The sequence below is a fragment of the Phocoena phocoena genome, chromosome 7, assembly GCF_963924675.1.
Source record: "Phocoena phocoena chromosome 7, mPhoPho1.1, whole genome shotgun sequence".
In the NCBI taxonomy this organism is placed as follows: Eukaryota; Metazoa; Chordata; class Mammalia; order Artiodactyla; family Phocoenidae; genus Phocoena; species Phocoena phocoena.
Genome location: NC_089225.1, coordinates 22,848,642 through 22,871,327, shown reverse-complemented (window position 1 = coordinate 22,871,327; position 22,686 = coordinate 22,848,642). Strand labels below are relative to the sequence as shown.

Below are 22,686 nucleotides of genomic sequence, written 5' to 3'. Positions count from 1 at the left end.
TTCAACTGGGTTGTTTGTTTTTTTGATACTGTGTTGTATGAGCTGTTTGTATATTTTGGGTATTAACCCCTTACTGGTCACATCATTTGCAGATATTTTCTCCCATTCAGTACACTGTCTTTTTGTTTCATCTATGGTTTCATTTGCTGTGCAAAAGCTTTTAAGTTTAATTAGATCCCATTTGTTTGTTTTTGCTTTTTTAATTTTTTGCCTTAGAAGACAGACCCCAAAAAAATATTGCTATGATTTATGTCAAAGAGTGTTCTGCCTATATTTTCTTCTAAGAGTTTTATGATTTCCAGTCCTACATTTAGGTCTTTAATTCCTTTTGAGTTTATTTTTGAATATGGTGTTAGAGAATGTTCTAATTTCCCTCTTTTATATGTAGCTGTCCAGTTTTCCCAGCACCACTTATTGAAGATATTGACCTTTCTCCAATGTATATTCTTGCCTCCTTTGTCGTAGATTAATTTACCATAAGTGTGTGGGTTTACTTCTGGGCTCTCCATTCTGTTCCATTGATCTATGTGCCTGTTTCTGTGCCAATACTACGTTTTGATGACTGTATCTTTGTAGTCTGAATTCAGGGAGTGTGATATCTCCAGTTCTGTTCTTCTTTCTTAAGATTATTTGGCTATTCTTTTGTGTTTCCGTATAAATTTTTAAATTATTTGATCTACCTCTGTGAAATATGCCACTAGTATTTTAATAGGGATTGCACTGAGTAGTATGGTCATTTTAACAATATCAATTCTTCCAGTCCATGAGCACAGAGCATCTTTCCATATGTTTGTGTTGTCTTCAGTTTCTTTCATTAGTGTCTTATAATTTTGCAAGTACAGTTCTGTTACCTCTTTAGTTAGGTTTATTCCTAGGTATTTTATTATTTTTGATGTGATCGTAAATGGGGTTATTTGGTTAATTTTCTCTTTCCAATAGTTTGTTCTTAGTGTATAGAAATGCAACAGATTTCTGTGTATTAATTTTGAATACTAAAAATGTACTGAACTCATTGATGAACTCCAGAGATTTTTTTAAAGTTATCCTTAGGATTTTCTATGTATAATATCACATCAACTGCAAACAGTTATAGGTTTACTTCTTCCTTTCCAATTTGGATTCCTTTTATTTCGTTTTCTTGTTTGATTGCTGTGGCTAGGACTTCAAATATTATGTTGAATAAAACTGTTGAGAGTGGGCATCTTGGTCTTGTTCCTGATCTTAGATGAAATGCTTTCATACCACTGAGCATGATGTTAGCTGTGGACTTATCATATATAGCCTTTATTATGTTCCTTCTGTATCTACTTTGTGGAGAATTTTTATCATAAATGGATGATGAATTTTTTCAAAAGCTTTTTCTTCATCTATTGAGATAATCATGACTTTTATTCTTTGAACTATTAATGTAGTTTATCATATTAATTGATTTGTGGATATTGAACCACAAATGTGGTTAATGTACTGTTGAATTTGAACTGCTAAAATTTTGGTGAGGATATGTGCATCTATGCTCATCAGTATACTGGCCCATAATTTTTTTTTTTTTTTTTGTAGTGTCTTCGGTTTTGGCATCAGGGTGATGTTGGTCTCACACAATGAGTTCAGAAGCATTACTTCCTTCTGAATTTTTTAGAGTATTTTGAGAAGGATGAGTGTTAACTCTTCTCTAAGTGTTTGGCAGAATATACCTGTGAAGCCATCTGGTCCTGGACTTTTGTTTGTAGGGATTTTTAAAAATTACTGATTCAATTTCATTACTGGTAATTGATCTGTTCATATTTTCTATTTCTTCCTGGTTCAGTCTTGGGGGCTGTACATTTCTAGGGATTTGTCCACTTCTTCTAGGTTGTATATTTTACTGACATAGTTGTTCAGAGTAATCACTTATGATCTTTTGTATTCCTGTGGTGTCAGTTTCATTTTTTCCTTTTTCCTTTTTGATTTATTGATTTTTCCTTTTTCCTTTTGATTTATTGAAAAGGTCATCTCCTTTTCTGTCCTGATGAAGCTGTATAAGGGTTTATCAATTTTGTTTATCTTTTCAAAGAACCAGCTCTTAGTTTCATTTATGTTTATATTGCTTTTTTGTTTTTAGTCTTTATTTCATTTATTTCTGTTCTGATATTTATAATTTCTTTCCCGCTACTAACTTTGGGTTTTGTTTTTCCTTCTTTTCCTAGTTCTTTTAGGTATAAGGTTAGGTTGTTCATTTGAGATTTTTATTTCCCGAGGTAGGCTTGTATTGCCACAAACTTCCCTCTAAGAACTGTTTTTGCTGTGTCCCATAGATTCCGGGTCATTGGGTTTTTGTTTGTTTGTTCGTTTTCATTTGTTTCCAGGTATTTTTGATTTCTTCTTTGATTTCTTCAGTGGCTGTTTAGTAGCATATTGTTTAGCTTCCATGTGTTTATGTTTTTTGAATTTTTTTTCTTGTAGGTGATTTATAGAGTCATAGCTTTGCAGTCAGAAAAGAAGCTTGATATGCTTTCAATGTTCTTTAATTTAATGAGACTTGTTTTATAGCCTAGCATGTGATCTATCCTGCAAAGTGCTCCATGTGCACTTGAAAAGAATGTTTATTCTGCTGCTTTTGGATTGCATGCTGTATATATCTATTAATAACTATTAAGTCCATTGGTCTAATGTATCATTTAAGGCCTGTGTTTCCTTACTGATTTTCTGTCTGGATGATCTGTCCATTGAGGTAATTAGGATGTTACAGTCCCTTACTATTATTGTGTTACTGTCAATTTCTCCCTTTATGTCTGTTAATGTTTGCTTTATGTATTCAGGTGGTCCCATGTTGCCTGCATATACATTTTTTTTTTTTTTTTTGCGGTACGCGGGCCTCTCACTGTTGTGGCCTCTCCCGTTGCGGAGCAACAGGCTCCGGACGCGCAGGCTCAGCGGCCATGGCTCATGGGCCCAGCCGCTCCGCGGCATGTGGGATCCTCCCACACCGGGGCACGAACCCGTGTCCCCTGCATCGGCAGACGGACTCTCAACCACTGCGCCACCAGGGAAACCCTGCATATACATTTATAATTGTTACATATTCTTCTTGGATTGATCCTTTAATCATTATGTAACATCCTTCTTAGAGATTAGCTTTTAAATGTTATTTAACTTCCTTATTTCCTTCTTAGAGACTAGTTTTTAAGTGTTATTTAACTTCCTTATTTCCTGTGCTCCTCTCATACCACTTCACATGCCACTACTGAATATAAACATCTCCGTTTATTTCCATATGTTCTCCCTGTCTCCACTTAGAACATGCTTTCGTGTTGATCCTCCAAACTCTCTTGAAGCGTTATCTCCATTATGAAGATTACTCTCAGGCATCATTAAATGGTTTTAACTATGTCATACATATATATACGGCCTATATATTACAAACATATGTATATATATAAAATGTAACGCACTACTGAAGACACATTACCTAAGACATTATAGCATAATTGTTAGTACAATTGCTGTCACAATTAAAAGGCTGTATTAATGAGGCATCTTTACAATTCCAGTGTCTAGGACAGACCCTAAGATATAGCTAGCACATAACAAATTATTTTTGAAAAAAAAAAGTTATGTGTGATGGTCATCCACTTTTTACTCACCAAACCAACATATTTAAAACTAGGACATGTTCCCTTATCTTATCATGTACTGTCTTAATGCCAACTCTGGGCCCAGCATTATAGAGACATAGGACTTTCAAGAACTATCTTACTGGTGTGGAGTAGTTAACTAACACAATTAACAATTCAAAGCTAAATGGTGTGCATTCTAAAGTAGCTGTGTCCATTTAATGCCAAATACTGAATTTAAAACATGGTGGTTAACTGCCACCATACCAATATCTTTTCCCAATTTTTTATTTAGTTTTTAGGTTTTTGTTTTGTTTTGTTTTCTTCACCATATAAATACACTGCATCTCTAAGCCATTTCATCCCACATTTGTTGATATGCCAATCTCTAGGCCACACTGTCATGAATGGAATAAATTTTTCCCTGTCTTTATTAGATTTTTGAAAGTGCATCCCTTCTTTCAATGTTTTACCATCTGAGAAATATCCCTTGAATGCAAGCTGAGTGGTTTTAATTTCACCTAACAAAAGGGCAAGAAGAAAATGGCCTCACCAAATCCAAGCTTTTAGATTTATAGGTTAGCATCATTCTTGCTGGTGCTTCTGAACTATAAAAGAGAAATACAATTCTCTCTACAACAATAACTGGTAAACAAAATCATAAATACTCTGCTACATTTTCATTCACAATCTATTGGCCTGTCTACTATTACTAGTAACACTTCTCATATTGATTATTATAGCATTATTTTGGCTGCAGTTAAAACACCACATGGACAGTGAACAGCAGAACCAGGTAAATATGCCATAGATGTTATTATACTATTCCAACAAACACCCTGAATTGAGGTCAAATGGAGAATTGGCTAGCAACAAGAATAAGTTGGCAACAGAACTGCACGGAAGTCCCATTCATCCTCAGCATCCAGCAGGAGACTCTGAGGCCCTTGGGAGAGAATTAGCGCTCTTCTCTGGGTTTTGTTGTTGTTGTTTTTATTCTGGTATCTAGACATTCTATTACATTTTATTTCATGAGAGATCCATGGAAATTAACCTAATTTTTTCCCTAAGATTGTGGGTTCCTCTAAGATCAGGTTCTTGGAATGCAGAGTAATTAATTTACAGTGGATGGTGGGATTTTCAAGGAAGAAAAGTCTAGCAATTCCACTTCAGAGAGTGAACAGAGTATCCTGGAGCCAAAGGAAAACTTAACCTTGTGGAAAAGTCAATTATGACTGAGAAAAGAGTTTCCAAAATCAATGCTATTAAAATCCCTTCTCCCTTCCAAATCTAACAATGATTTTAAAAACCCAAAACAAAAAAGCGGTTCTTTACAAAAACTGAAATGCAAAAAATGTCATCAATTTTGGCCTTTGTTACTGCATTAGCAGAAAGGTTAGAAATATTTAAACTCTGCCTCTTTAATTGGGCAAACACTCTTTGGTCCCTTAAAACTGCAATTCAATTGTTCTCTTGAACAATTTGACTTGAGCCAAGGAGACATTTTCATGTTGCCAGATTTGTCAAGGTATATCCATAAATAATAACAGCAGGAAATTAAAGCATTTATAAGAAAGGAAAGTAATGGCTAAATAACCTTTCTGGTTCACTTCCAAACAAGAGCAAAATCAAACCTTTGTAATGATTACAAAGATAAGTAGTAATCTTTACCATGCCTTTAATGCAATGTGGCTGTTCTGTATTTTCCAATGCAGCAATAGTTTGACTACTGTATTCAAATTTCTACAAGAGTACATTGTTGCGTTATATACATCCATGTGTATGTATCTTGTCCCCACATCTAAGTGCCCCCCCTGAGAACTGGGTTACCAGGCTTAGGCTTTCTAAGGGCTTTCTGTTTCCATGTGTACCAAAGTATTAATTTGGAAGTATGCCTTGGCCTAAGATTTTTTTCCTCTTTTTTAGATGCTTGAAGCACACTGTACCAGGGCTTAATAGGCTGCTAAATCTGCACTTAACATCCCTCCTCTATTTAACATCCCCCAACATGTAGCATATGACTTCCAATGCTAGAACACCATCCTTCCACTTTCCTCCTAATTACAAATTTCCTGCCCAGCACGTTTCCATTAAGAAAGCTGGAATGATTAAGGTTGAAAAAACTTTAGAAATAGGTGATCGATAAGAAAGCTATTTTTACTAAAGAAACTTTAGGAAGATGAAGATGTCAATAGAAGATTAAATGTTGAAGCTGAAAATTGATCATAATATATCATTTCTACAAAATTCTTATATATGTGCTGACCCCTGAAGATCCTAGTACTGTAGACAACAGTAAAAGTGAAGAAGGAGAAAGTAGAATAGAAAGATCACCAAGGTCTGAAAGAATAATCTGAAGCTTTTCATCTAAATTTGTTCTTCCAAATTCAGAGGAGTAAGCACAGTCATGTTCTATGCTGGAAGAGAAAGCGTGTAATTGTCACTTTCCAAAGGTGACATTAGAGAAGGAAGAAAATTTAACTACTAATTTTTAAATAACTCTACCCCTATAAATTTGACACTGTAACTTCAATTGTTGAAGCAAATGCTAAGGTATCTGTAAAGATGATCCTTCTATGAGTCATGAGCTGAATCACCCAAGGCTACGGTCATGGCCTCTGAAATGATGAGAGGCCATGTCACACACACAAAAAAAGGCACCTGGTATGAAAAGCTTTACAGGATGAAACGGATGTATTTCTACAATAAGAAATCTCACATCTTCTCTCTCTAACCGAGTCCTACATCAGAGAATGTACATGCACACTCAAGGAAACATTCTCACCTTGATCACTTCTACAGAGGGCACTGTTGGGTTCCCCAATGCGCCTGGAACAGGCCATATATTTTTCTAGAGGGGAAGCATTGCTGCACTCTTAGCTTTTCAGTCCATTGACTTATATAAATCTGGGCCAGTTTTTCAGTCCTTATATGTTATCACTATCCTAAACTCTGAAACAAATGGATTGTATTATACATGCCTAATAGAGAGCATACCATGGAGAAACTTGTTTTTCCTCCTCCTTTTCCTCCTTCTTAGTTTCATATTATCTAAAACCTGGCAATAAATGAATGGATTCTTGATATCTGAAAGTGATATGTCTGTAGAATTTCCCACACTCACAAATTCACAAAAAACTTCTTATAGAAAAAAAAAAAGACTACTACTAACTCTTCACCAACTGACTCACTCCAGCGTACCAGCCCCTTAGCCTGTAGCAGTCATTTCTACTAGAGAGCTTAGGTATATTTTCTCATTTAAGTTTCACAATGATCCTTTGAGACTGATATTATTAGCAGTACTATTTTGACTATTCCAAACTACTTCAAGTAACAGAACTTACAGATGGCTTGTAAAGAGTCAACAAAACGTTAAATTTGTGAATGCTGACGGTCCATTATATCAAGGAGGATATGAGAAGATGGTGTTGGTGTTGATTTCCCTTCCAATCAGTAGCAGAATCTGTCCCCAGAACTGGCGGCCTACCTTCCTTGGCCCTCTGTGCCGTGGGGGCTGGTGTGCTCTGGGCACAGTACACCTCCCGGGTCTGGATCCCACCTCCACAAACGGGTTCCGTCACATGCCCGTGGGGGTCTTGCTGCTCAAGGAGGAGAGAGACTTGGCATTCTTTCCATTCAGAGGTCCTCCAGGAATACCTGTTTGGTTTGATTTGTTTAAAAGAAGAAGAAGAAGTAAGGAAAATACAAAATTCTACAGGAAACTTAAGTCATCGAAATCAAATGTACGTAATCATCTCTCTTTCTAGTACCAAATCTTTGCCTATGGATAAAGACGTTTACCAGCTTTGAATACTAAATCCCTTTTATTTCCTACAGCAAAATCACAGCAGCCTATCATGCTTATAGTACAGGCCCAGAGGAGCGAAGGAAGGAAATATGGATAAACAGTAGATATGTCTCAGCCTTAAAGCTCTAAGAGAGTACAGAATCAAGGGAAGGAGCTGGAAACCAACTGAGCCTAATACATAGCAGGTAAACTTGTCATGGGGTTTCATTTTACAAACCTCTAGATGACTTTGTGTGAAAGTTGGCCTTTCTTTTTAAATTAGTAGGCCAGTGTATGAATGTCTGAACATATTAGTTTAAATGGACAGAGATTACCTCCAATTTTTCAACCTTCTTGATAGAGGTATTTCTATCAGTTTGACTCCACTAAGATAAGGGTATACATGTTAAAAATGAGTTCACAATGTGCCACTATATTTAATTGACAAGTACTTTTTTTTTTTTCTTACATAAACAGACATGCCATGGTTATACTGATTTAGAATATGTCTTCCAGGTTGACAACTGGTTGAGATACGCACTGATAGACACACACACGCACACACACAAATAAAAGGAAAAAACACAGTGAAGTTTGTACATAACTTACAGAAAACACAACCACCATAACAACACTACACTCATACCTGGAGAATGATTTCAGACAGAATTTCCTTTTGTGGCTTATTACAGCATTCCTCAAGCCCATAGCATTAACATAACCCTACAGCATTCCCATAAATACCAGAAGACTCATTAGCTTCTAAACAGTAAACCAAACCTAAGAACATTCTCACATCCGCTGTCCCATTTCAGATTTAAGGAAAGTTTTCTCAGTTATGTGATTGTTTAAAAGAAAAAGTAGCAATAAAATTAAACATGTGTCACCAAGGCCCTGGCCTTACAGAAACCAGAGTACAAATGAAATCAAGTAACAGACATCAAAATCAGGAAGCAAATCTCTAAGAAACTTAAGAGTGAGCAAAGCCTCTCACAATGAGTGTCATCATTCTAAAAAGCTTGAAAGCTGAGGATCAACAGTCTTGTGAAAAGCCCATTGTAGAAAAAGAATCCGGACAATCCTGTGGGGTTTGTTGTAATAATTCTTCTCCCTCTGCCTCACTATTTGATCTTCACAGGGTTTTCCAAGTGAAAATCAGTCACCGGGCTGGGCAAGAGTCTGAAATGTAGAGTTCAGGTCCTGTTTATTACTAGGGGAATATAGACAATAACATGTTTCTAATTCCTGGGCATGAGATCGAGAAAAGTCCAGGTCTTCCCAGAGACGGTCCTTCTCCAGAGGTGATGCTCCAAAGCCCTTTCTCCTCACTAGACAGAGTTGTCACCCTTGGCTTCATGGTGATCCAGGCAGAAGGCTTGTCTCTTGTGTCTCTGAGTCTCAGGGTACAGGTAGGTCATTTGTCTCTGGACTCCAGGGCAAGGCACAGTGAGGTAGGGGTGGGTTATTGGATGGTTATCACATTCTCATTTCAAACCCTCTTCCTCCAATGATTCCCTAAAAGAAGAGCTCTCTGTCTATTAAGGAGGTCAGACATAGCCCTGACTCCAAGGCTCCTATGATATAGTGAGCACATAAGGTAGGCAAAAAGGGGCAGTGTGGTATAGACAGCAAGCATGCTTTCGAGTCAAACCAACGTGGTCTGAATCTGAGCCTTGCCACTTACTAGTCATGTGACTTTCACTGAGTTCTATTTTGTAAAATAGGGATAATAATACCAAATGTGAATCAAGGAGTATAATAAATGTTCAATAAATGTTCATTCCTTTTTTTCTTGTGTTCTTCTACACCTGCCTTTTGTCCCCTGCTGATACAGAAAACACACACACACACACACACACACACACACACACACACCCAACACTGTACTTATAAGAACTTAATTGATTTCATCCAAAGTCCTAATATTAAGGATCCAGGAATGCCATGGTCTAACTTCCAAGAACCTAAGTTCAGCAAAGAGCATAAAAGAAACTTAGAGAGTTTAGAATTATAGCAAGTCATAGTAATCTGTTCACTTGTTTGAAAGGAATGGGTCATGCTGTATAAATTGCTTTTTCAATTAATTTATCATGACTCTATAAGAATTAGCAATGGAGGAATTTGGGAAGTCATTATGGAGAAAAATGAAAAGGAAAATTTAATAACTATATATATATATATATATATATATATATATATAGTCTTATATATAATGTAACAAAAACCCTGTTGCTAGCTCATTAACCAAAAACACCCAAATTCTATTCATTGGCAAACAACGAATTCTCTAAAGATAAAGAAGACATTCATCACTACTGCTATTGTTTACTACCTCAGAGAAAATACCAACCCAGAAAGAGGCAAAGGAAAAAACACACCAGTGAAGGGCTTCTAAATTCCTTTTTAAAATGCAGGTCCTTTCATAGTCTGTCTTTTTTTTCTTTATTTTTTTTCAAATGCACTATCTATGTTTAATCACAAATCACCCAGAAGCCATGAAAACTGAACAGTCTGAATTCCACCAACCTGGGAAAGTGTCTCTAGGATCTGACAGAATAAGAAATCAAAGGAGACCGCTCAGCTAAACGTTGCTTGCTATCTCCTTTAGTAGTTGTTACAGGGATAGTCCTCCAGGCTCCGGACAACTTGGCTTTCTGACTGCCAGGGGCATCCTCTTTAATGGCTAAGTCCACGTCAAAGATCAGGCCTTTCCACCCACTCTCTCTCAACTCTGATGCCTTTCAACCCAGCCTCACTTTGTCCTTCTGCTTAGGAGAGAAACGGGGGGCATTTCAAAGGCCAGTGTCCTGCCTTTTGTGGGTGAGCAGCATTCTGAAACCAAGTGTAGAAATGCCTCAAGTAAATGGCCATGACATGAAAACAATTAGTTGATCCTCATAGCCCCTTACGAACGTGACCTAGGATCCCCTTGTCTTGTCACACACCCCAGCTGAACAGGATAGACAAAGCATTCATTTATTCAGGCTTCTAGGGTATCATGACAAATCCCCCAAGGAATAATAACATCCAAATTGTTCTGCATGCTTACTCAGTACCACGCACTGCACTAACAAATCTAGGTGCATGACTTCATGTCATCCTCCCAACAAGCCTATGAAAAAAATATCATTTCCTCTTTTACAGATGGGAGAATTGGCTTAAAGAATAAGAAAGACATTTGCCAAGGTCACATAATTAAGTAAGTGAAAGAGCAGGATGCAAAGACAAGTATATCTGATTCTAAAGCACATCTTCTTAATGAAATGATTCTCTGGTAGATTACAACGGTGAATGGTAAACTCATGAAACTTGGTCTGCGGATATAAAAAGCAAGTCCGTAGATGACAGGTAGCTACCTGCCCAGCCATGATGAAGACAAATAAATGTTGGTCTTGGTCTGAGGAATTGCTTTCTGGGATGAAGCAAAAAAATATCATCAGTTGATGACAATGATACTGTCACTGACAACTGACCAGTAATATTTTACAGTGCCAGTATAATATTCCTTCCAGTCTCAAACACAAAGACAGTTTGAGAATATCACACAGCCAATCACTTTATAATTCGCACGTTAAATGTGGTCACATAGGGTCAGATTTTAGCACTTTCAGGAGATAAGTACAAGTTAAAAAGAGAAACAAAATATAAGCCAAATAAAGGAATCTCTAATTGTAAAAATTCAAATTTCCACCAAATGGTGGAATGACACTTCTTTTGATGAGTAATGCTTTTTCAAGGCCCTGAAGTCAAATCCTCCATTTTGCTCCCTGGTCACTGTGAATGTTAGGTAAACCTGCCATCATCTGTTCATGTAAAAATGACTCCAATGTCCCCACCATTAGTGACAGAGAGCACTGTCAGCCACTCATATACTGAATACACAGGGGAAACAACTTGTGAAAGAATATCTCAGCTAATGTAAAGGTATGTATGAGAGATGGATGGCAGAAGGAACCGAAAAGCAGGACTCCCTAGCTCCTAGGAACAAAAATAAGCCTGCCCAAGAGTAAGCAAATCATTTACTCAACCATGTGTTCATTCCTCCTTTCTTTCAAGAACTAAATCTTGAGCTCCAACTGTGTGCCAAGTATGATTTCTGACAATAGAAATGCATAGCAGTGAGCAGGACAAAGTCCCTGACCTTGGGAAGATGACCTTCTAGTGGGGCAGACAGACAGAAATGAACCAGTACATAACACGGCATCAGTAACATGTCCATCAGAGAGAAATGGAGGAGGAGAGCTATTTCAGTGCCATGACCAGGAAAGTCTGCAGAATCCGGAATAAAATGAAACAGTGGGCATAAGAAAAGGTGGACAGGGAGCATTCTGGGCAGAAAGAAGAGCATGTTCAAAGGTCCCAGGGAAGGACAGTGCTTGGCACTTTCTAGGAAAGCACAGAGGCCAGTGTGGTTGGGATAGGCAGCTCAAGGCAGGAGGGAGAGGGAGTGAGAGACAGTCAGGGCCCAGGCTACAGAGAGCCTGGTGGGCTGAGGAAGGGCTGTTTGAGTGTTACTCCAAATGTGCTAGGAAATCACTGCCAATTTTTGAGGAAGGCAATCGTATCATGATGAGATTTAAATTTTTAAGAATCATCCTGGCCACTGATTAAAGAATAGACTATAGGGGAGTGGAAGAAGGGAGATGAATTTGGAGGCCTTTGCCAGTGCAGGAGACATGATGTTAGGCCTTTAATTGGGGCAGTCACGGTGAATGTGATGAGAAGTGATAAGATTCTGGATATACTATGAAGGTGGAGACAGCCTTCTGATGGATTATACGTGGATAGGAGATAAAGAGAGAAGTGAAGAATGATTCCAAATTGCTTTTGTCCCAAATACTAGCAGCACAATTGCTTGGCACTGAATTCTTACCTGAGACAGCCCAGGAAAGGGGACAAGAACTCAGACATCAGGGCACCCATGTATTATAACTGTGAAATTCAGTTTTTCTGCATTTACCCTCTAGAATCTGCTTTCTGAAGCTTTCTCCCACCCCTGGAACTCACTGCCCGATTTCTTCATATGTACCCCATAATTTAAGTCTATTCTTAGGCAATGATCAATAAATGTATTCACAAGATACATATTAAAAGTTAATATTAAATATTTTATCATTCTAAAAAGGTATATGCAGTTTCAAAGAAGAAACCAAGATTAAGCCAAAGAAAGATATTTCTAATGGTGGGAATACATATTCCCATGAAGAGACAGAGGAGACAAACTCTGGATTAGGAAAAGCTACTCGAGGGCCAGAAATTCTATCGCCCAGGTAGCCAGCTTGTCTTCCTGAGAGTGATGTTGTCTAACCCAAGGAATCCTGTATTCAAACCATTCTCTAAATTGATGGGGGGAGGGCAGAAGGAATGAGGAATGAATGCATTGTTCTGAAGCAAGGAATAGAGATATCCTAAATTAGCAAAGCCAAAATTAGAAAAGTAGGCACATTTAGTGACTATTTTTAAAAGACTTCCATCCTACTAAGGTGACATAAAGTGATTCTAATAGCAGTAGGATGGCAGGACCATCAGAGTTTTATAGCAACCCCTGCTCTTTAGAATGCATGCTTTGTCACTTTCAGAACGCTTAGAATTGCTTACAAAATGTGAATTTCTTTTCTCCTTCTTCTAAAGGCTTAGATTTAAAGCAAAGCAACATGGAATAGAATCTTAAGTGATTTAATGATGACAGACTGAAAGAATAATTGCATTAGTGAATGGTCCTGTTTTGACTAAGCACATATAGATTTGCAAACACTCTTGGAATTGAAACCCTAGTGCAAGGTATTCAAATTAAATGCGCGTATATTAAAAATCAGTGTACTGCAGCAAGACTAATTTATGATAATATCTGTTGTTCTTTTAAAGTTGTAAATTCATTTAGAAAAGAATTAACTTGTCATTTTTTGCCGAACAGACGACCAAAATAAAGGGAGCCAATCAAGCTTTATGCATCTTACGCTCTAGTAATCTTTTATTGAATAGAGTGGGACTATTGATTATGGAAAGCTACTCTGAAGTGCAAAGCTCTTTGGCAGATGGCTTTGCTAGCCAAACTCCACATATGTATTATTAATAGATTTCTAGCCCTATGCACAGCACTTAGTAATACATTAACTTTCTTACACTAACGGGGGAACAGATCTTCCATCCAGGAGAGCTGAAAGTGGCACAATGGGAACTCATGAAACAATATGCACCAGTAAAAGCTGGACTCAGCAAAAAGGCATCAGTCTCCTTCTGCTGAAACAATTTACAGATTCTTTGAAACTGTCGTTTCTTTCCTGAAACAGATTCTCCTGAGGGTTCCAGGTCATGACTCCTTTACTCCTCAAGTCCTACAAAGAGCTGCTTAATTAAAACAATTTTTAAAAATGCTTCCTTAAAGAACCCATTAATTCATTTAGCAACCATTTATTGAGCTTCTATTATGTGCAGGGTGTTAGGTGCTGTGGCAGACAATCAATTGAAAAGATACATTAGAGATGGTAGGTGACGTGTGTGCCATTCTTTTCCAGAAGGCAAACTTACATATTCAGATTGTGATCTCATTACTCATCCTTCTCAAAGCTACTCTTATAACCAATGAAAACAGAAACTTCTTATCTGGAAAACCAGACACACGTAGCAAAAGCAAGGCCGCCATTGGGGACAAAGTCACATCAAGCTCTGTGTGTTTATTCCTTCCCTGGGTCGGCATCCTTATGTAATCTCCTTGATGATGCCAATTTTAGATGCTCTTTATAAGAAATGACTTTGAATCCTTCACACACATAATAAGTATCAGCCTGGAATAAAGTACCCTGTGCATAATATTGTTCTGGATCTGCCCCACATTTAATGATTCATCCTTTGTCTGCTGAGCATTTACTCCGAGCCAGGCACTTTTATAGGTGCTACCCGCTCTAAAGTAGAGGAGAAAAATGCATTAACAAAAATTCCAGATACATATGTTTGGAATGATGTGCGGGAACATTACTAACTATGAAACACTCTTAAAGAACATGGTTATCAGTTCAAGATGCTCTAGTTTTTAATAAGTATATTACACAGGATTCTGAAAATGAATAAACTAAGTGAACACAGACTAAAATTTCCTGAATTCTCCAGCAATTAGCACAGTGACAGTCTGAAGCAGGTGTTGAACAAACATCTCTTTCAAGACATGTCAACCCTGTTCCAGCACTCACTTCGTTCCAACGGGCAGAGGAAGCCAACTACCAAGCCAAGTTTTACTCACCATCCCTTCTGCTGGCACCATTCCTGGCTTCAACACTCATCTAAAAAATCCATCAACTAATCCCCAGAGTTTTCTCAAGGAAAACTTGAGAAAATTTTAGATTTTAGAAAATCTAAAATCGGGTTCAGTGCCTTAAAGAGATGGTAGGAAAAAACAGGCTGGTCACAGGGGGTTGTTTTAGAAGCACATCGAAGTGGGATGCAGGAGACCCAGATAGATCTCTCGGTATGAGTCTGCACAGACAGACCTTTTGCGAAGAATCTCTAGTTCACCCATAATGAACTCATACATACCAGAGATAAGGAGGGACAAATTATGAGACCCCATCTATTCAGTGCCAGACTGGAGTGTTGAAGCAATGTTTAGGAAATTGGCTTTTCTGTGCAGTAATATCACACAGTCTATGTAATACTATCAGCCATGCAGCTTCTGCCTTGAGATCGTCTTTAAAGTTTTACTCTATGTTGGTCTTTATAACAGCACTGTCTTGTATTCAATTTTAAACTCTAGATGATCATTTAAGAAATAGAACAGCCATTTTGGTGTGAAAGCCTCCTTGTGAGGTGGTGGAAGTTGCTGGTAGGTCATCTGAGGTGTCGCTTCCAAGAAAGATGTTGACGTTTTTCAGTATTCTTGTGCGTTACAGTGTGAAGGATCTGGAGTCATAGCTGTTCCAGCATCAAGTCATGTCTCAGCTACCTGTGTCCTCTGCCTTTCCTTATGCTATCCAGTAAGCAGGGCCACCTTATCATTTATGGTCTTAGAATGCTTTTCACCTCCCTCTTAGTTGAGATGTAGGATCTAATGCTTTAGATGTTAATTAGGACAAAAGAAAGAACCCAAGTGCCAAGGCATCTTATAAAGCACATATCTTTCAGTGTTTTGAGGCAGATAACATAATGCCTAAAGCCACGATGACAATGATAAGAGGTAAACACACCAAGAGAAAAGGCAGCCAGTGACAAGCAGATTTGTTCCATCTCTCTCATTTCTATCCCAACCCCATAATGTACAGTGTGAGTTCTTAGTGTTACGTTGGAGGGGGGAGCACAAAATTTCAAGGAGACTGTATAATACCGAAGAAAGGGGTTTCATGGAGTCTATACATATCTTGGTCAAAAATAGCATACTTCTGAGACGAGCTTAAGGCTACACAATGCTAACTCCCTCATACAGCTGACCCTTGAACAATGTGGGGTTAGGGGTGATAATCCTCCATGCAGTCAGAAAATCTGCTATAACTGATAGTCACCCTTTGCATCCATGGTTCTGCGTCTATGGATTCAACCAACCTCAGATCATGTGGTGCTGTAGCATTTAGTATTCAAAACTATCCGCCTCTACGAGTACCTGTGCAGTACAAACCCCTGCTGTTCAAGGATCAACTGTAGTTCTAAAATTCCCCAAGTTAGCTTAACATAGGCTGGCCTCTGTCTCCTTTCAGGTTAACTTACGCTAGCTGCCCTGAGGCGCCTCCAAAGTGTTCACTCTCAGGGAGCTCTTCGAGAAGGGGTTCCTCATGGTCACATTTCTTTTCATGTAATCATGCCTTAGGGATTGGCACACATTTTGTTCACAGTGAAAATGTCGACCAGTGGAGTCCAGCTGGTGAGATGAGTAGTCCCCAAGCTAGGCAACTAAAAACCGTTGTGAGCATTATGAACAGGCAGGAACCAGAGCACATCTCTAGCTTATCTCTTCTCGGAATATTCTTCCTCTAATTAGATGAAAGGCTAACTTCCTCACTTCCTTCAAGTCGTCCCCACAGATCCTGCTAGTTCAAATGAGGCTTCTCTAAGGACAGTCTCTTTAATTCTGTAACCTGAGCTGATCCCCCATCACAGTACCCCAGAAGCCTCTATCTTTACCCTGCTCCAATGCTTCATTTTTTCCATATCTTGTACACAAAGTATATAGCTTATTTTATTTATTTTATTTATTTGGTATATCTTCACTAAAATTTAGGTCCCACAAGGGGGAGGGAACTTTGTCTAATGTGTTCTCTGAGGTATCAGAAACACTTAACATACTGCTTGGCACATAGGAAGAGCTCAGAGTATATTTATTGAGAAAAGGAACACATCTCCTATAGCAAATATGGTGGAAGGGTAAAAGCCAAACCACATTCTAAGAGAGGACATTTCCCTGCTGAGAAGGATGGTGAATTAAATTGCTTGATGTATATGAAGTGCTCATGAATTCTGGGAAAGGAAAAATGGACATTTTTGTTCCCTAAGAGATTTTTGTTTCCATTTCCCTTGTTCACAATGAATTTTAATCACTGGTGTCCAAGCAGAAACAAAAGTTAGCACACGGCCTTTATGCTTTCCTGCGGTAGAGGCCACAGCTCGGATTTCAGACAAATAAGAATGTCAGCCAATGTTAATTTTGTTGCTATTATTTATACATGCTCTTTTCCACCACAAAGTGGAATCATTAGTTAACATGTCAGTCTCCCTAGGAAACACTGGTTGGTATTCAGTGAATTTTCGAAGACTCCTATTTCCTACAAATTCACTATCTGAGAAGGTTTTCAGAAAATGTCATACTCAGTAACATTTCCAAACAGCAGAACTAGAGGCCCAGGTTCATCTCCAGTGAACTTTGTCAGGCCCTGTTTTCAGATGTTAAGGTCCAATCAAATGAAAAATACAGAAATTAATCTTGGGTACGTCTTGAAGTATTACCATTCCACGGTATATTGTTGGAAAAAAATGATACATGTGAATACATGTATATGTGTGTCTATACCCTTATCTGGGTGTGTGTCTTCACTATGATTATCATTAGGGTCAGTGTGATGTATTGGAAAGAGCACTGACCTTGAAGTCAAATGGACTTTAATTTGAATCCGAACAGTACCGAGTTACATCCCTTTTACTCTCAAAAATGTTCTATTTGGATAATACATTCTATGTTATTCTAAATAATCTTTATAAACTCTCTGATATAGTTATTGGCCAACAGTAGACGCTCAATAAAAGGTAGTCGTTCTTTAACAAAAGGTTATCCAACTCAACTTTCTCAACATCGTCAAGGAGGCACCACTCTGATGATTCGAAGAGAATCGTAATAGTTATTAACAAAGAAAAGAGAAGAAAAAAAATAGGCAGGGCTTCCCTGGTGGTGCAGTGGTTGAGAATCTGCCTGCCAATGCAGGGGACACAGGTTCGAGCCCTGGTCTGGGAAGATCCCACATGCCGCGGAGCAACTAGGCCCGTGAGCCACAACTACTGAGCCTGCGCGTCTGGAGCCTGTGCTCCACAACAAGAGAGGCCGCGATAGTGAGACACCCGTGCACTGCGATGAAGAGTGGCCCCTGCTTGCCGCAACTAGAGAAAACCCTTGCACAGAAACAAAGACCCAACACAGCCAAAAATAAATAAATAAATAATAATAAAAAAAGGAATTCCTTAAAAAAAAATTTTTTTTAAAATAGGCGGATGTCTATAAATCAAAAAACTGTCAAAAATATCAGGAAGAGGTCATGCCATTCCGTGAAAGGAATGAAGAAAAAAGGTGCCAAGGTCAAGGTCATCATTAAACCCAGATTCTATTCCTAGCAGCCTAGCATTGAGAACCCTCCTAAATAAGGCCTCCACGGGGGAAAAAAAATCTCCAAATCACCCAGAAGAAATAACTTTCTACTCCATTAAATTACTACAGTATGCCTTCCAAGGAAAGGAGGGATTCTCTTACTGGAGGAAATGAAACCAAAACCCACCTGCAAAGAGCAACAATAAGAGTCAGTATTCGTGTAGTGCCTCGTGTGTTGAGCACTGGGACGGACAGTGCTAGTCTGTAGCTGTTCAACCTTCAACACAGGCAGTATAATTAGACACTTTTATTGAAGAGGGGAAATGTCTTAGAGAAGTTGTACAGCTTGTCCAAGGACACACACTTTAAGTGTGATGGCGATGCAATTCTAACCCAAAGCCTATCCAAGTTCAAAAGGGACAGAGACCTCAGGTTTTCTTTCCAATCCCATGTTTTGCCCCAAATTAGTGTCTTGAAAGATTGGACACAAACTCAATACAATTAGGGAGGATTCTGTGACAACAGGTTAATCTGTCAAGGATCGTGAACTACATCTGCTCTCTCCGCTTTTCAGGCAAGAAATGATGTAAATCTAAGGAGTCATTTTAGTGAAAAATGAACAATCAATATGTAAGGAGTATGTTGAATCCACCCTGATTTCAATGGTGAGGTGGAGGAAGTGAATGACTATGAATGTGTAAACAGGAACTTGCTCCTCTATACCCGCCCCCAACCTCAACCCCTGCCCCGCCCATACATGCTTTATTTCAGGTTTAAGGAATAACCAGGCCCATCAACAACACCAGCTGAGTTTGTAACCCACTTACCCTTCACATATCCCCAGATGATTAATTTCTACAAGAAGTTATTTTTTGCCTCATTTTATTTTTCACCGAGGGAGTGATCTCAAATCTCAGAGACTATAGAAAAGTTCTATCTAAAATAGCTATTTAGGGCTTCCCTGGTGGCGCAGTGGTTGAGAGTCCGCCTGTCGATGCAGGGGACGTGGGTTCGTGCCCCGGTCCGGGAAGATCCCACATGCCGCGGAGCGGCTGGGCCCGTGAGCCATGGCTGCTGAGCCTGCGCGTCCGGAGCCTGTGCTCCACAACGGGAGAGGCCACAGAAGTGAGAGGTCCGCGTACCGCAAAAAAAAAAAAAAAAAAGCTACTTAAATCTAAAATACAGATTTAAGATATAGTTCAGGGCAGCTGTCCAGCAGGAATTATTACAAATTCATCCGCAACAGACTTCTAAACAGCCAGCCCCAGTGATTTCTGTCGTTATCAGACCGATCCCACTGTAAGCCAACAACCAGAGGAAAATGCACTGGAGGTCTTCACCAAGGGCTACACAATCAGGCAAAATATAACTAATATCAAGATATTAAGTTTAGCTACTAATTTATGTCGACCCTTTTCTCAGCATTCTCTGGTTCCCTAGGGACTCTGAAATAGAAACAATGCCCAGAGCAGCAGTGACTTTCAAGGAAAGAGCCTTAGAATCAGGCGGCTGTCACTCATTAACTATGTAACCTCAGAAGTTACTTAATCTCTCTGAGCATCAATGGCCTTACTTGCAAAATGAAGATGCTTATGAATGGCTTCTTAGGTTGTCATAAAAATTAGGTGTGACATGTCAGGTAATGGTAACTAATGGTTATGAAGCACTTATGATGTGCCAGGTGCTGGATGAAGTAAGTACTGCTAGTAGAAAAGTAAACTGAGGCACTAGATTTAAGCCACTTGCCAAAATTCACATAAATTAGAAAGTCATAACAATCACATAATTAGAAATAGGATTGGAGCCCAGGCAATCAACACAACCCATGCTCTTACCCCCCCTAGGCTTTACTGCCTAATACGAAACTCTGCACTGAGTCATAAGTCACAGCTACAGTTATTGTTAACCTCTCTATACCACATAAAACGAGGTTATATAGAACAACTGAACACTCATGCCAAAGAATACACAATACCTGGGACATGAGTGCAAAAGTTCTCCTTCAACGATGCAGGCCTCTTTCTCGAGAAGTTCAGGGCAGTCCTCTCCGCCTCCAACAGCAACGTGCTTCACGTTCCGGCTCCTGCTTCTAAATCCTGGCGAGAGGCTCCCTGAACGGCACGTCTTGGAGCAGGGGCTCCAGGAGGACCACTCGGTGGTTTCGCAGTCTTTCGGCATGATGCAGGACTGGATGGTCACAGGCAAGGAATCTTGCGTGCAAAGGCTGAAGGAACAGAAACAGAAAACAGTAGGCCGTAGACTAAATGGGTACAACCGACATTATGAAGTGTCTATTCTGGATGAAAAGAAAAAGCCTGAAATCTGGGATAGCGCTCAAGTAGGAGAATTTGTTTTTTAAATGTTAGAGGCATCATGATAAAATACTGAAGGACATACATTTTAAGAATGAACGCTCTATTTCATCTGAAACTGTGAAGTTATTTCACTCTCGCAAGACACATGTGTAAGGTGAGTCCACATTGTACCTTGTCCAAAGCATCATCAGAAATAATGGAGGTTCTTCTCATGTGCTTTCACCTCTGATACAGCCTAGAGTTACCCTTCGTTCAGTGGTTCCTAGGTGTCACACACTGTCCTGTACTTCACAGGCACTTTCTTACAACAGTCTCTTGAGTATACATATTATGATGTCCATTTGTAGATGACAATACTTAAGGTCAGGAAGGCTAAATCATTTGTCTAAGGTCAAAGAAAGGTAAACTTAAGCTTTCGAGTACTATTCTGTCCATTCTTTTAAATACTGAGCGATTACAAAATAAATAAATGTGGTATTATGTTTCCCCGTACTGTTAGGCTCTGCGCATCAATTTCCTCATCTGCAAAACTGAAGTGCTTTCAAATACTAACAATGTAATTGGAAAACAGATAAATAAAAAGATAACATGATAATGTGATGAACTCAACATAACAGCACTTACAATGATGAGGAGAAAAACTGATGAGACAGTGATAGACCACCTGGGAAAGCTGGGGGTAGGGGTGAGGCAGGTTCTAAGACAGAAGGACATCTAAGCTGCATTTTAAAAGATTAATGGAAACTTCTCAGGCACGGAAAGAAGACTATTTTAACTCAAGGAAGTAGCATATTTGAAGCCCTGAGATAAAATTTGTGGGTATAGGAACCAGTGGTATGCTAGAGCTGGATTTACTGTTTAACAAGGACCAATCTGTAAAATTTTCAGGAATTTTGCAAGCCCGTTGATTTCATGTAAGTAGCTTAAAATTAGCCATGGTGGAAGTATTTACACTATAGAAACCAGCAAATGCCATAAATCAAGTCCCTTTACCCTACCCTGACCCCTTCAACCTCCAGAACTGGTGGTCAAATATTCACAAGCACACCAATGGGGGAAAGTAAAAGCCAACTTGTCAATTGTCATAAATGTGTCCATTTATGACACATAAAGCTCAAAGAGGAATGTGGATAAATATTAGGTATGTAGTTCTTCAAAAGGGATTTCTGGAAAGGCTAAGGAATTTGGATTTAATTGAGCATTAAATAATGTTAAAGGGAGAAAATCAGACTCACGTAGGGAGACAATATTTTGAGTATTATTGGCATTTTTTTCTTTTTTTCACTTTGTTGTTAGTATTTCCCTTATTCAGTCAAAGGCATCCATTACTTTGTGGAAGAAAAGGATAATTTTGACAGGAATGTAAATCAAAGAAAGGGTCAATGTTCAAACACTGACTTCCAAAATTGAGCCTATGAAACTTGGTGGAATAATACACAGGGTTTGGCAATAGTTCCTTTGTATGTGTTTAAAAAGAGAGAAGTATTAAAATGTTTCCAAATTTCTGACTTGGGAAAGTATGTAGAGTAAGGGAGCCACCAACAGAAATGGATTATAGTAGACAGTGTGCAGGGGAGAATGAAATACGTTCATATTTGGCCACAGTGATGAGTAAAATATAGTGAGATTTCCATACTGATATTCATCATGAAGCCATAGAGGATTAGTACGGCTTTCAAATTTCACAATGATATAAGATAAACCTTTGGTCCAATATTTTTTAAAAGTCTATTCAGATCATATTATCCTCTTCAAAATGAAAAAAGCAATGCACACCTCATTACCATCACTCACTCCAATTAGACATTTGGGGGGCCTGGGATCAAGAATAGGAAGAACCTCCCTTGAAAATGCCCCACATAAATCATAATGTATCATCACTGTACAATGTGGAGGAAAGAGGGAAGGCCCACCTATTTTTGGTTTATGATATAACAGAAAGCTGTTAAACAACAAGTTTCTACGTTTTGACATGTCAGAAATTATTATTGGCTGAGTTATGCCCCTCTCAAATTCATATGTCAAAGTCCTAACCTCCAGTGCTTCAGAATGTATCTGTACGTGAAGACAGTCTTTTAAATGTGGTCACTAGGGGTGGCTCCTAATCCAGTATGACTGGTGTCCTTGTAAGAAGAGATTAGGACACAGACACACACAGGAAGAGTATGAGAAGGCTTGGAGAGAAGACAATGGTCTACAAGCCAAAGAGAGGCCTTAGAA

The 22,686-nt window shown here is 38.8% G+C and overlaps 1 protein-coding gene across 1 annotated transcript in view; it reads right to left on the bottom strand.

Moving 5' to 3' along the window:
* Window positions 1-22,686, bottom strand: part of THSD7B (thrombospondin type 1 domain containing 7B) — a 760,956-nt gene that overhangs the window by 524,219 nt on the left and 214,051 nt on the right. Inside the window, exons 3-4 of the mRNA XM_065880761.1 lie at window positions 20,127-20,375; window positions 7,078-7,247 (exon numbers count right to left, since the gene is read on the bottom strand). Of these exons, the coding sequence (XP_065736833.1) occupies window positions 7,078-7,247; window positions 20,127-20,375 (419 nt within the window). The remainder of the gene's footprint in view (window positions 1-7,077; window positions 7,248-20,126; window positions 20,376-22,686) is intronic.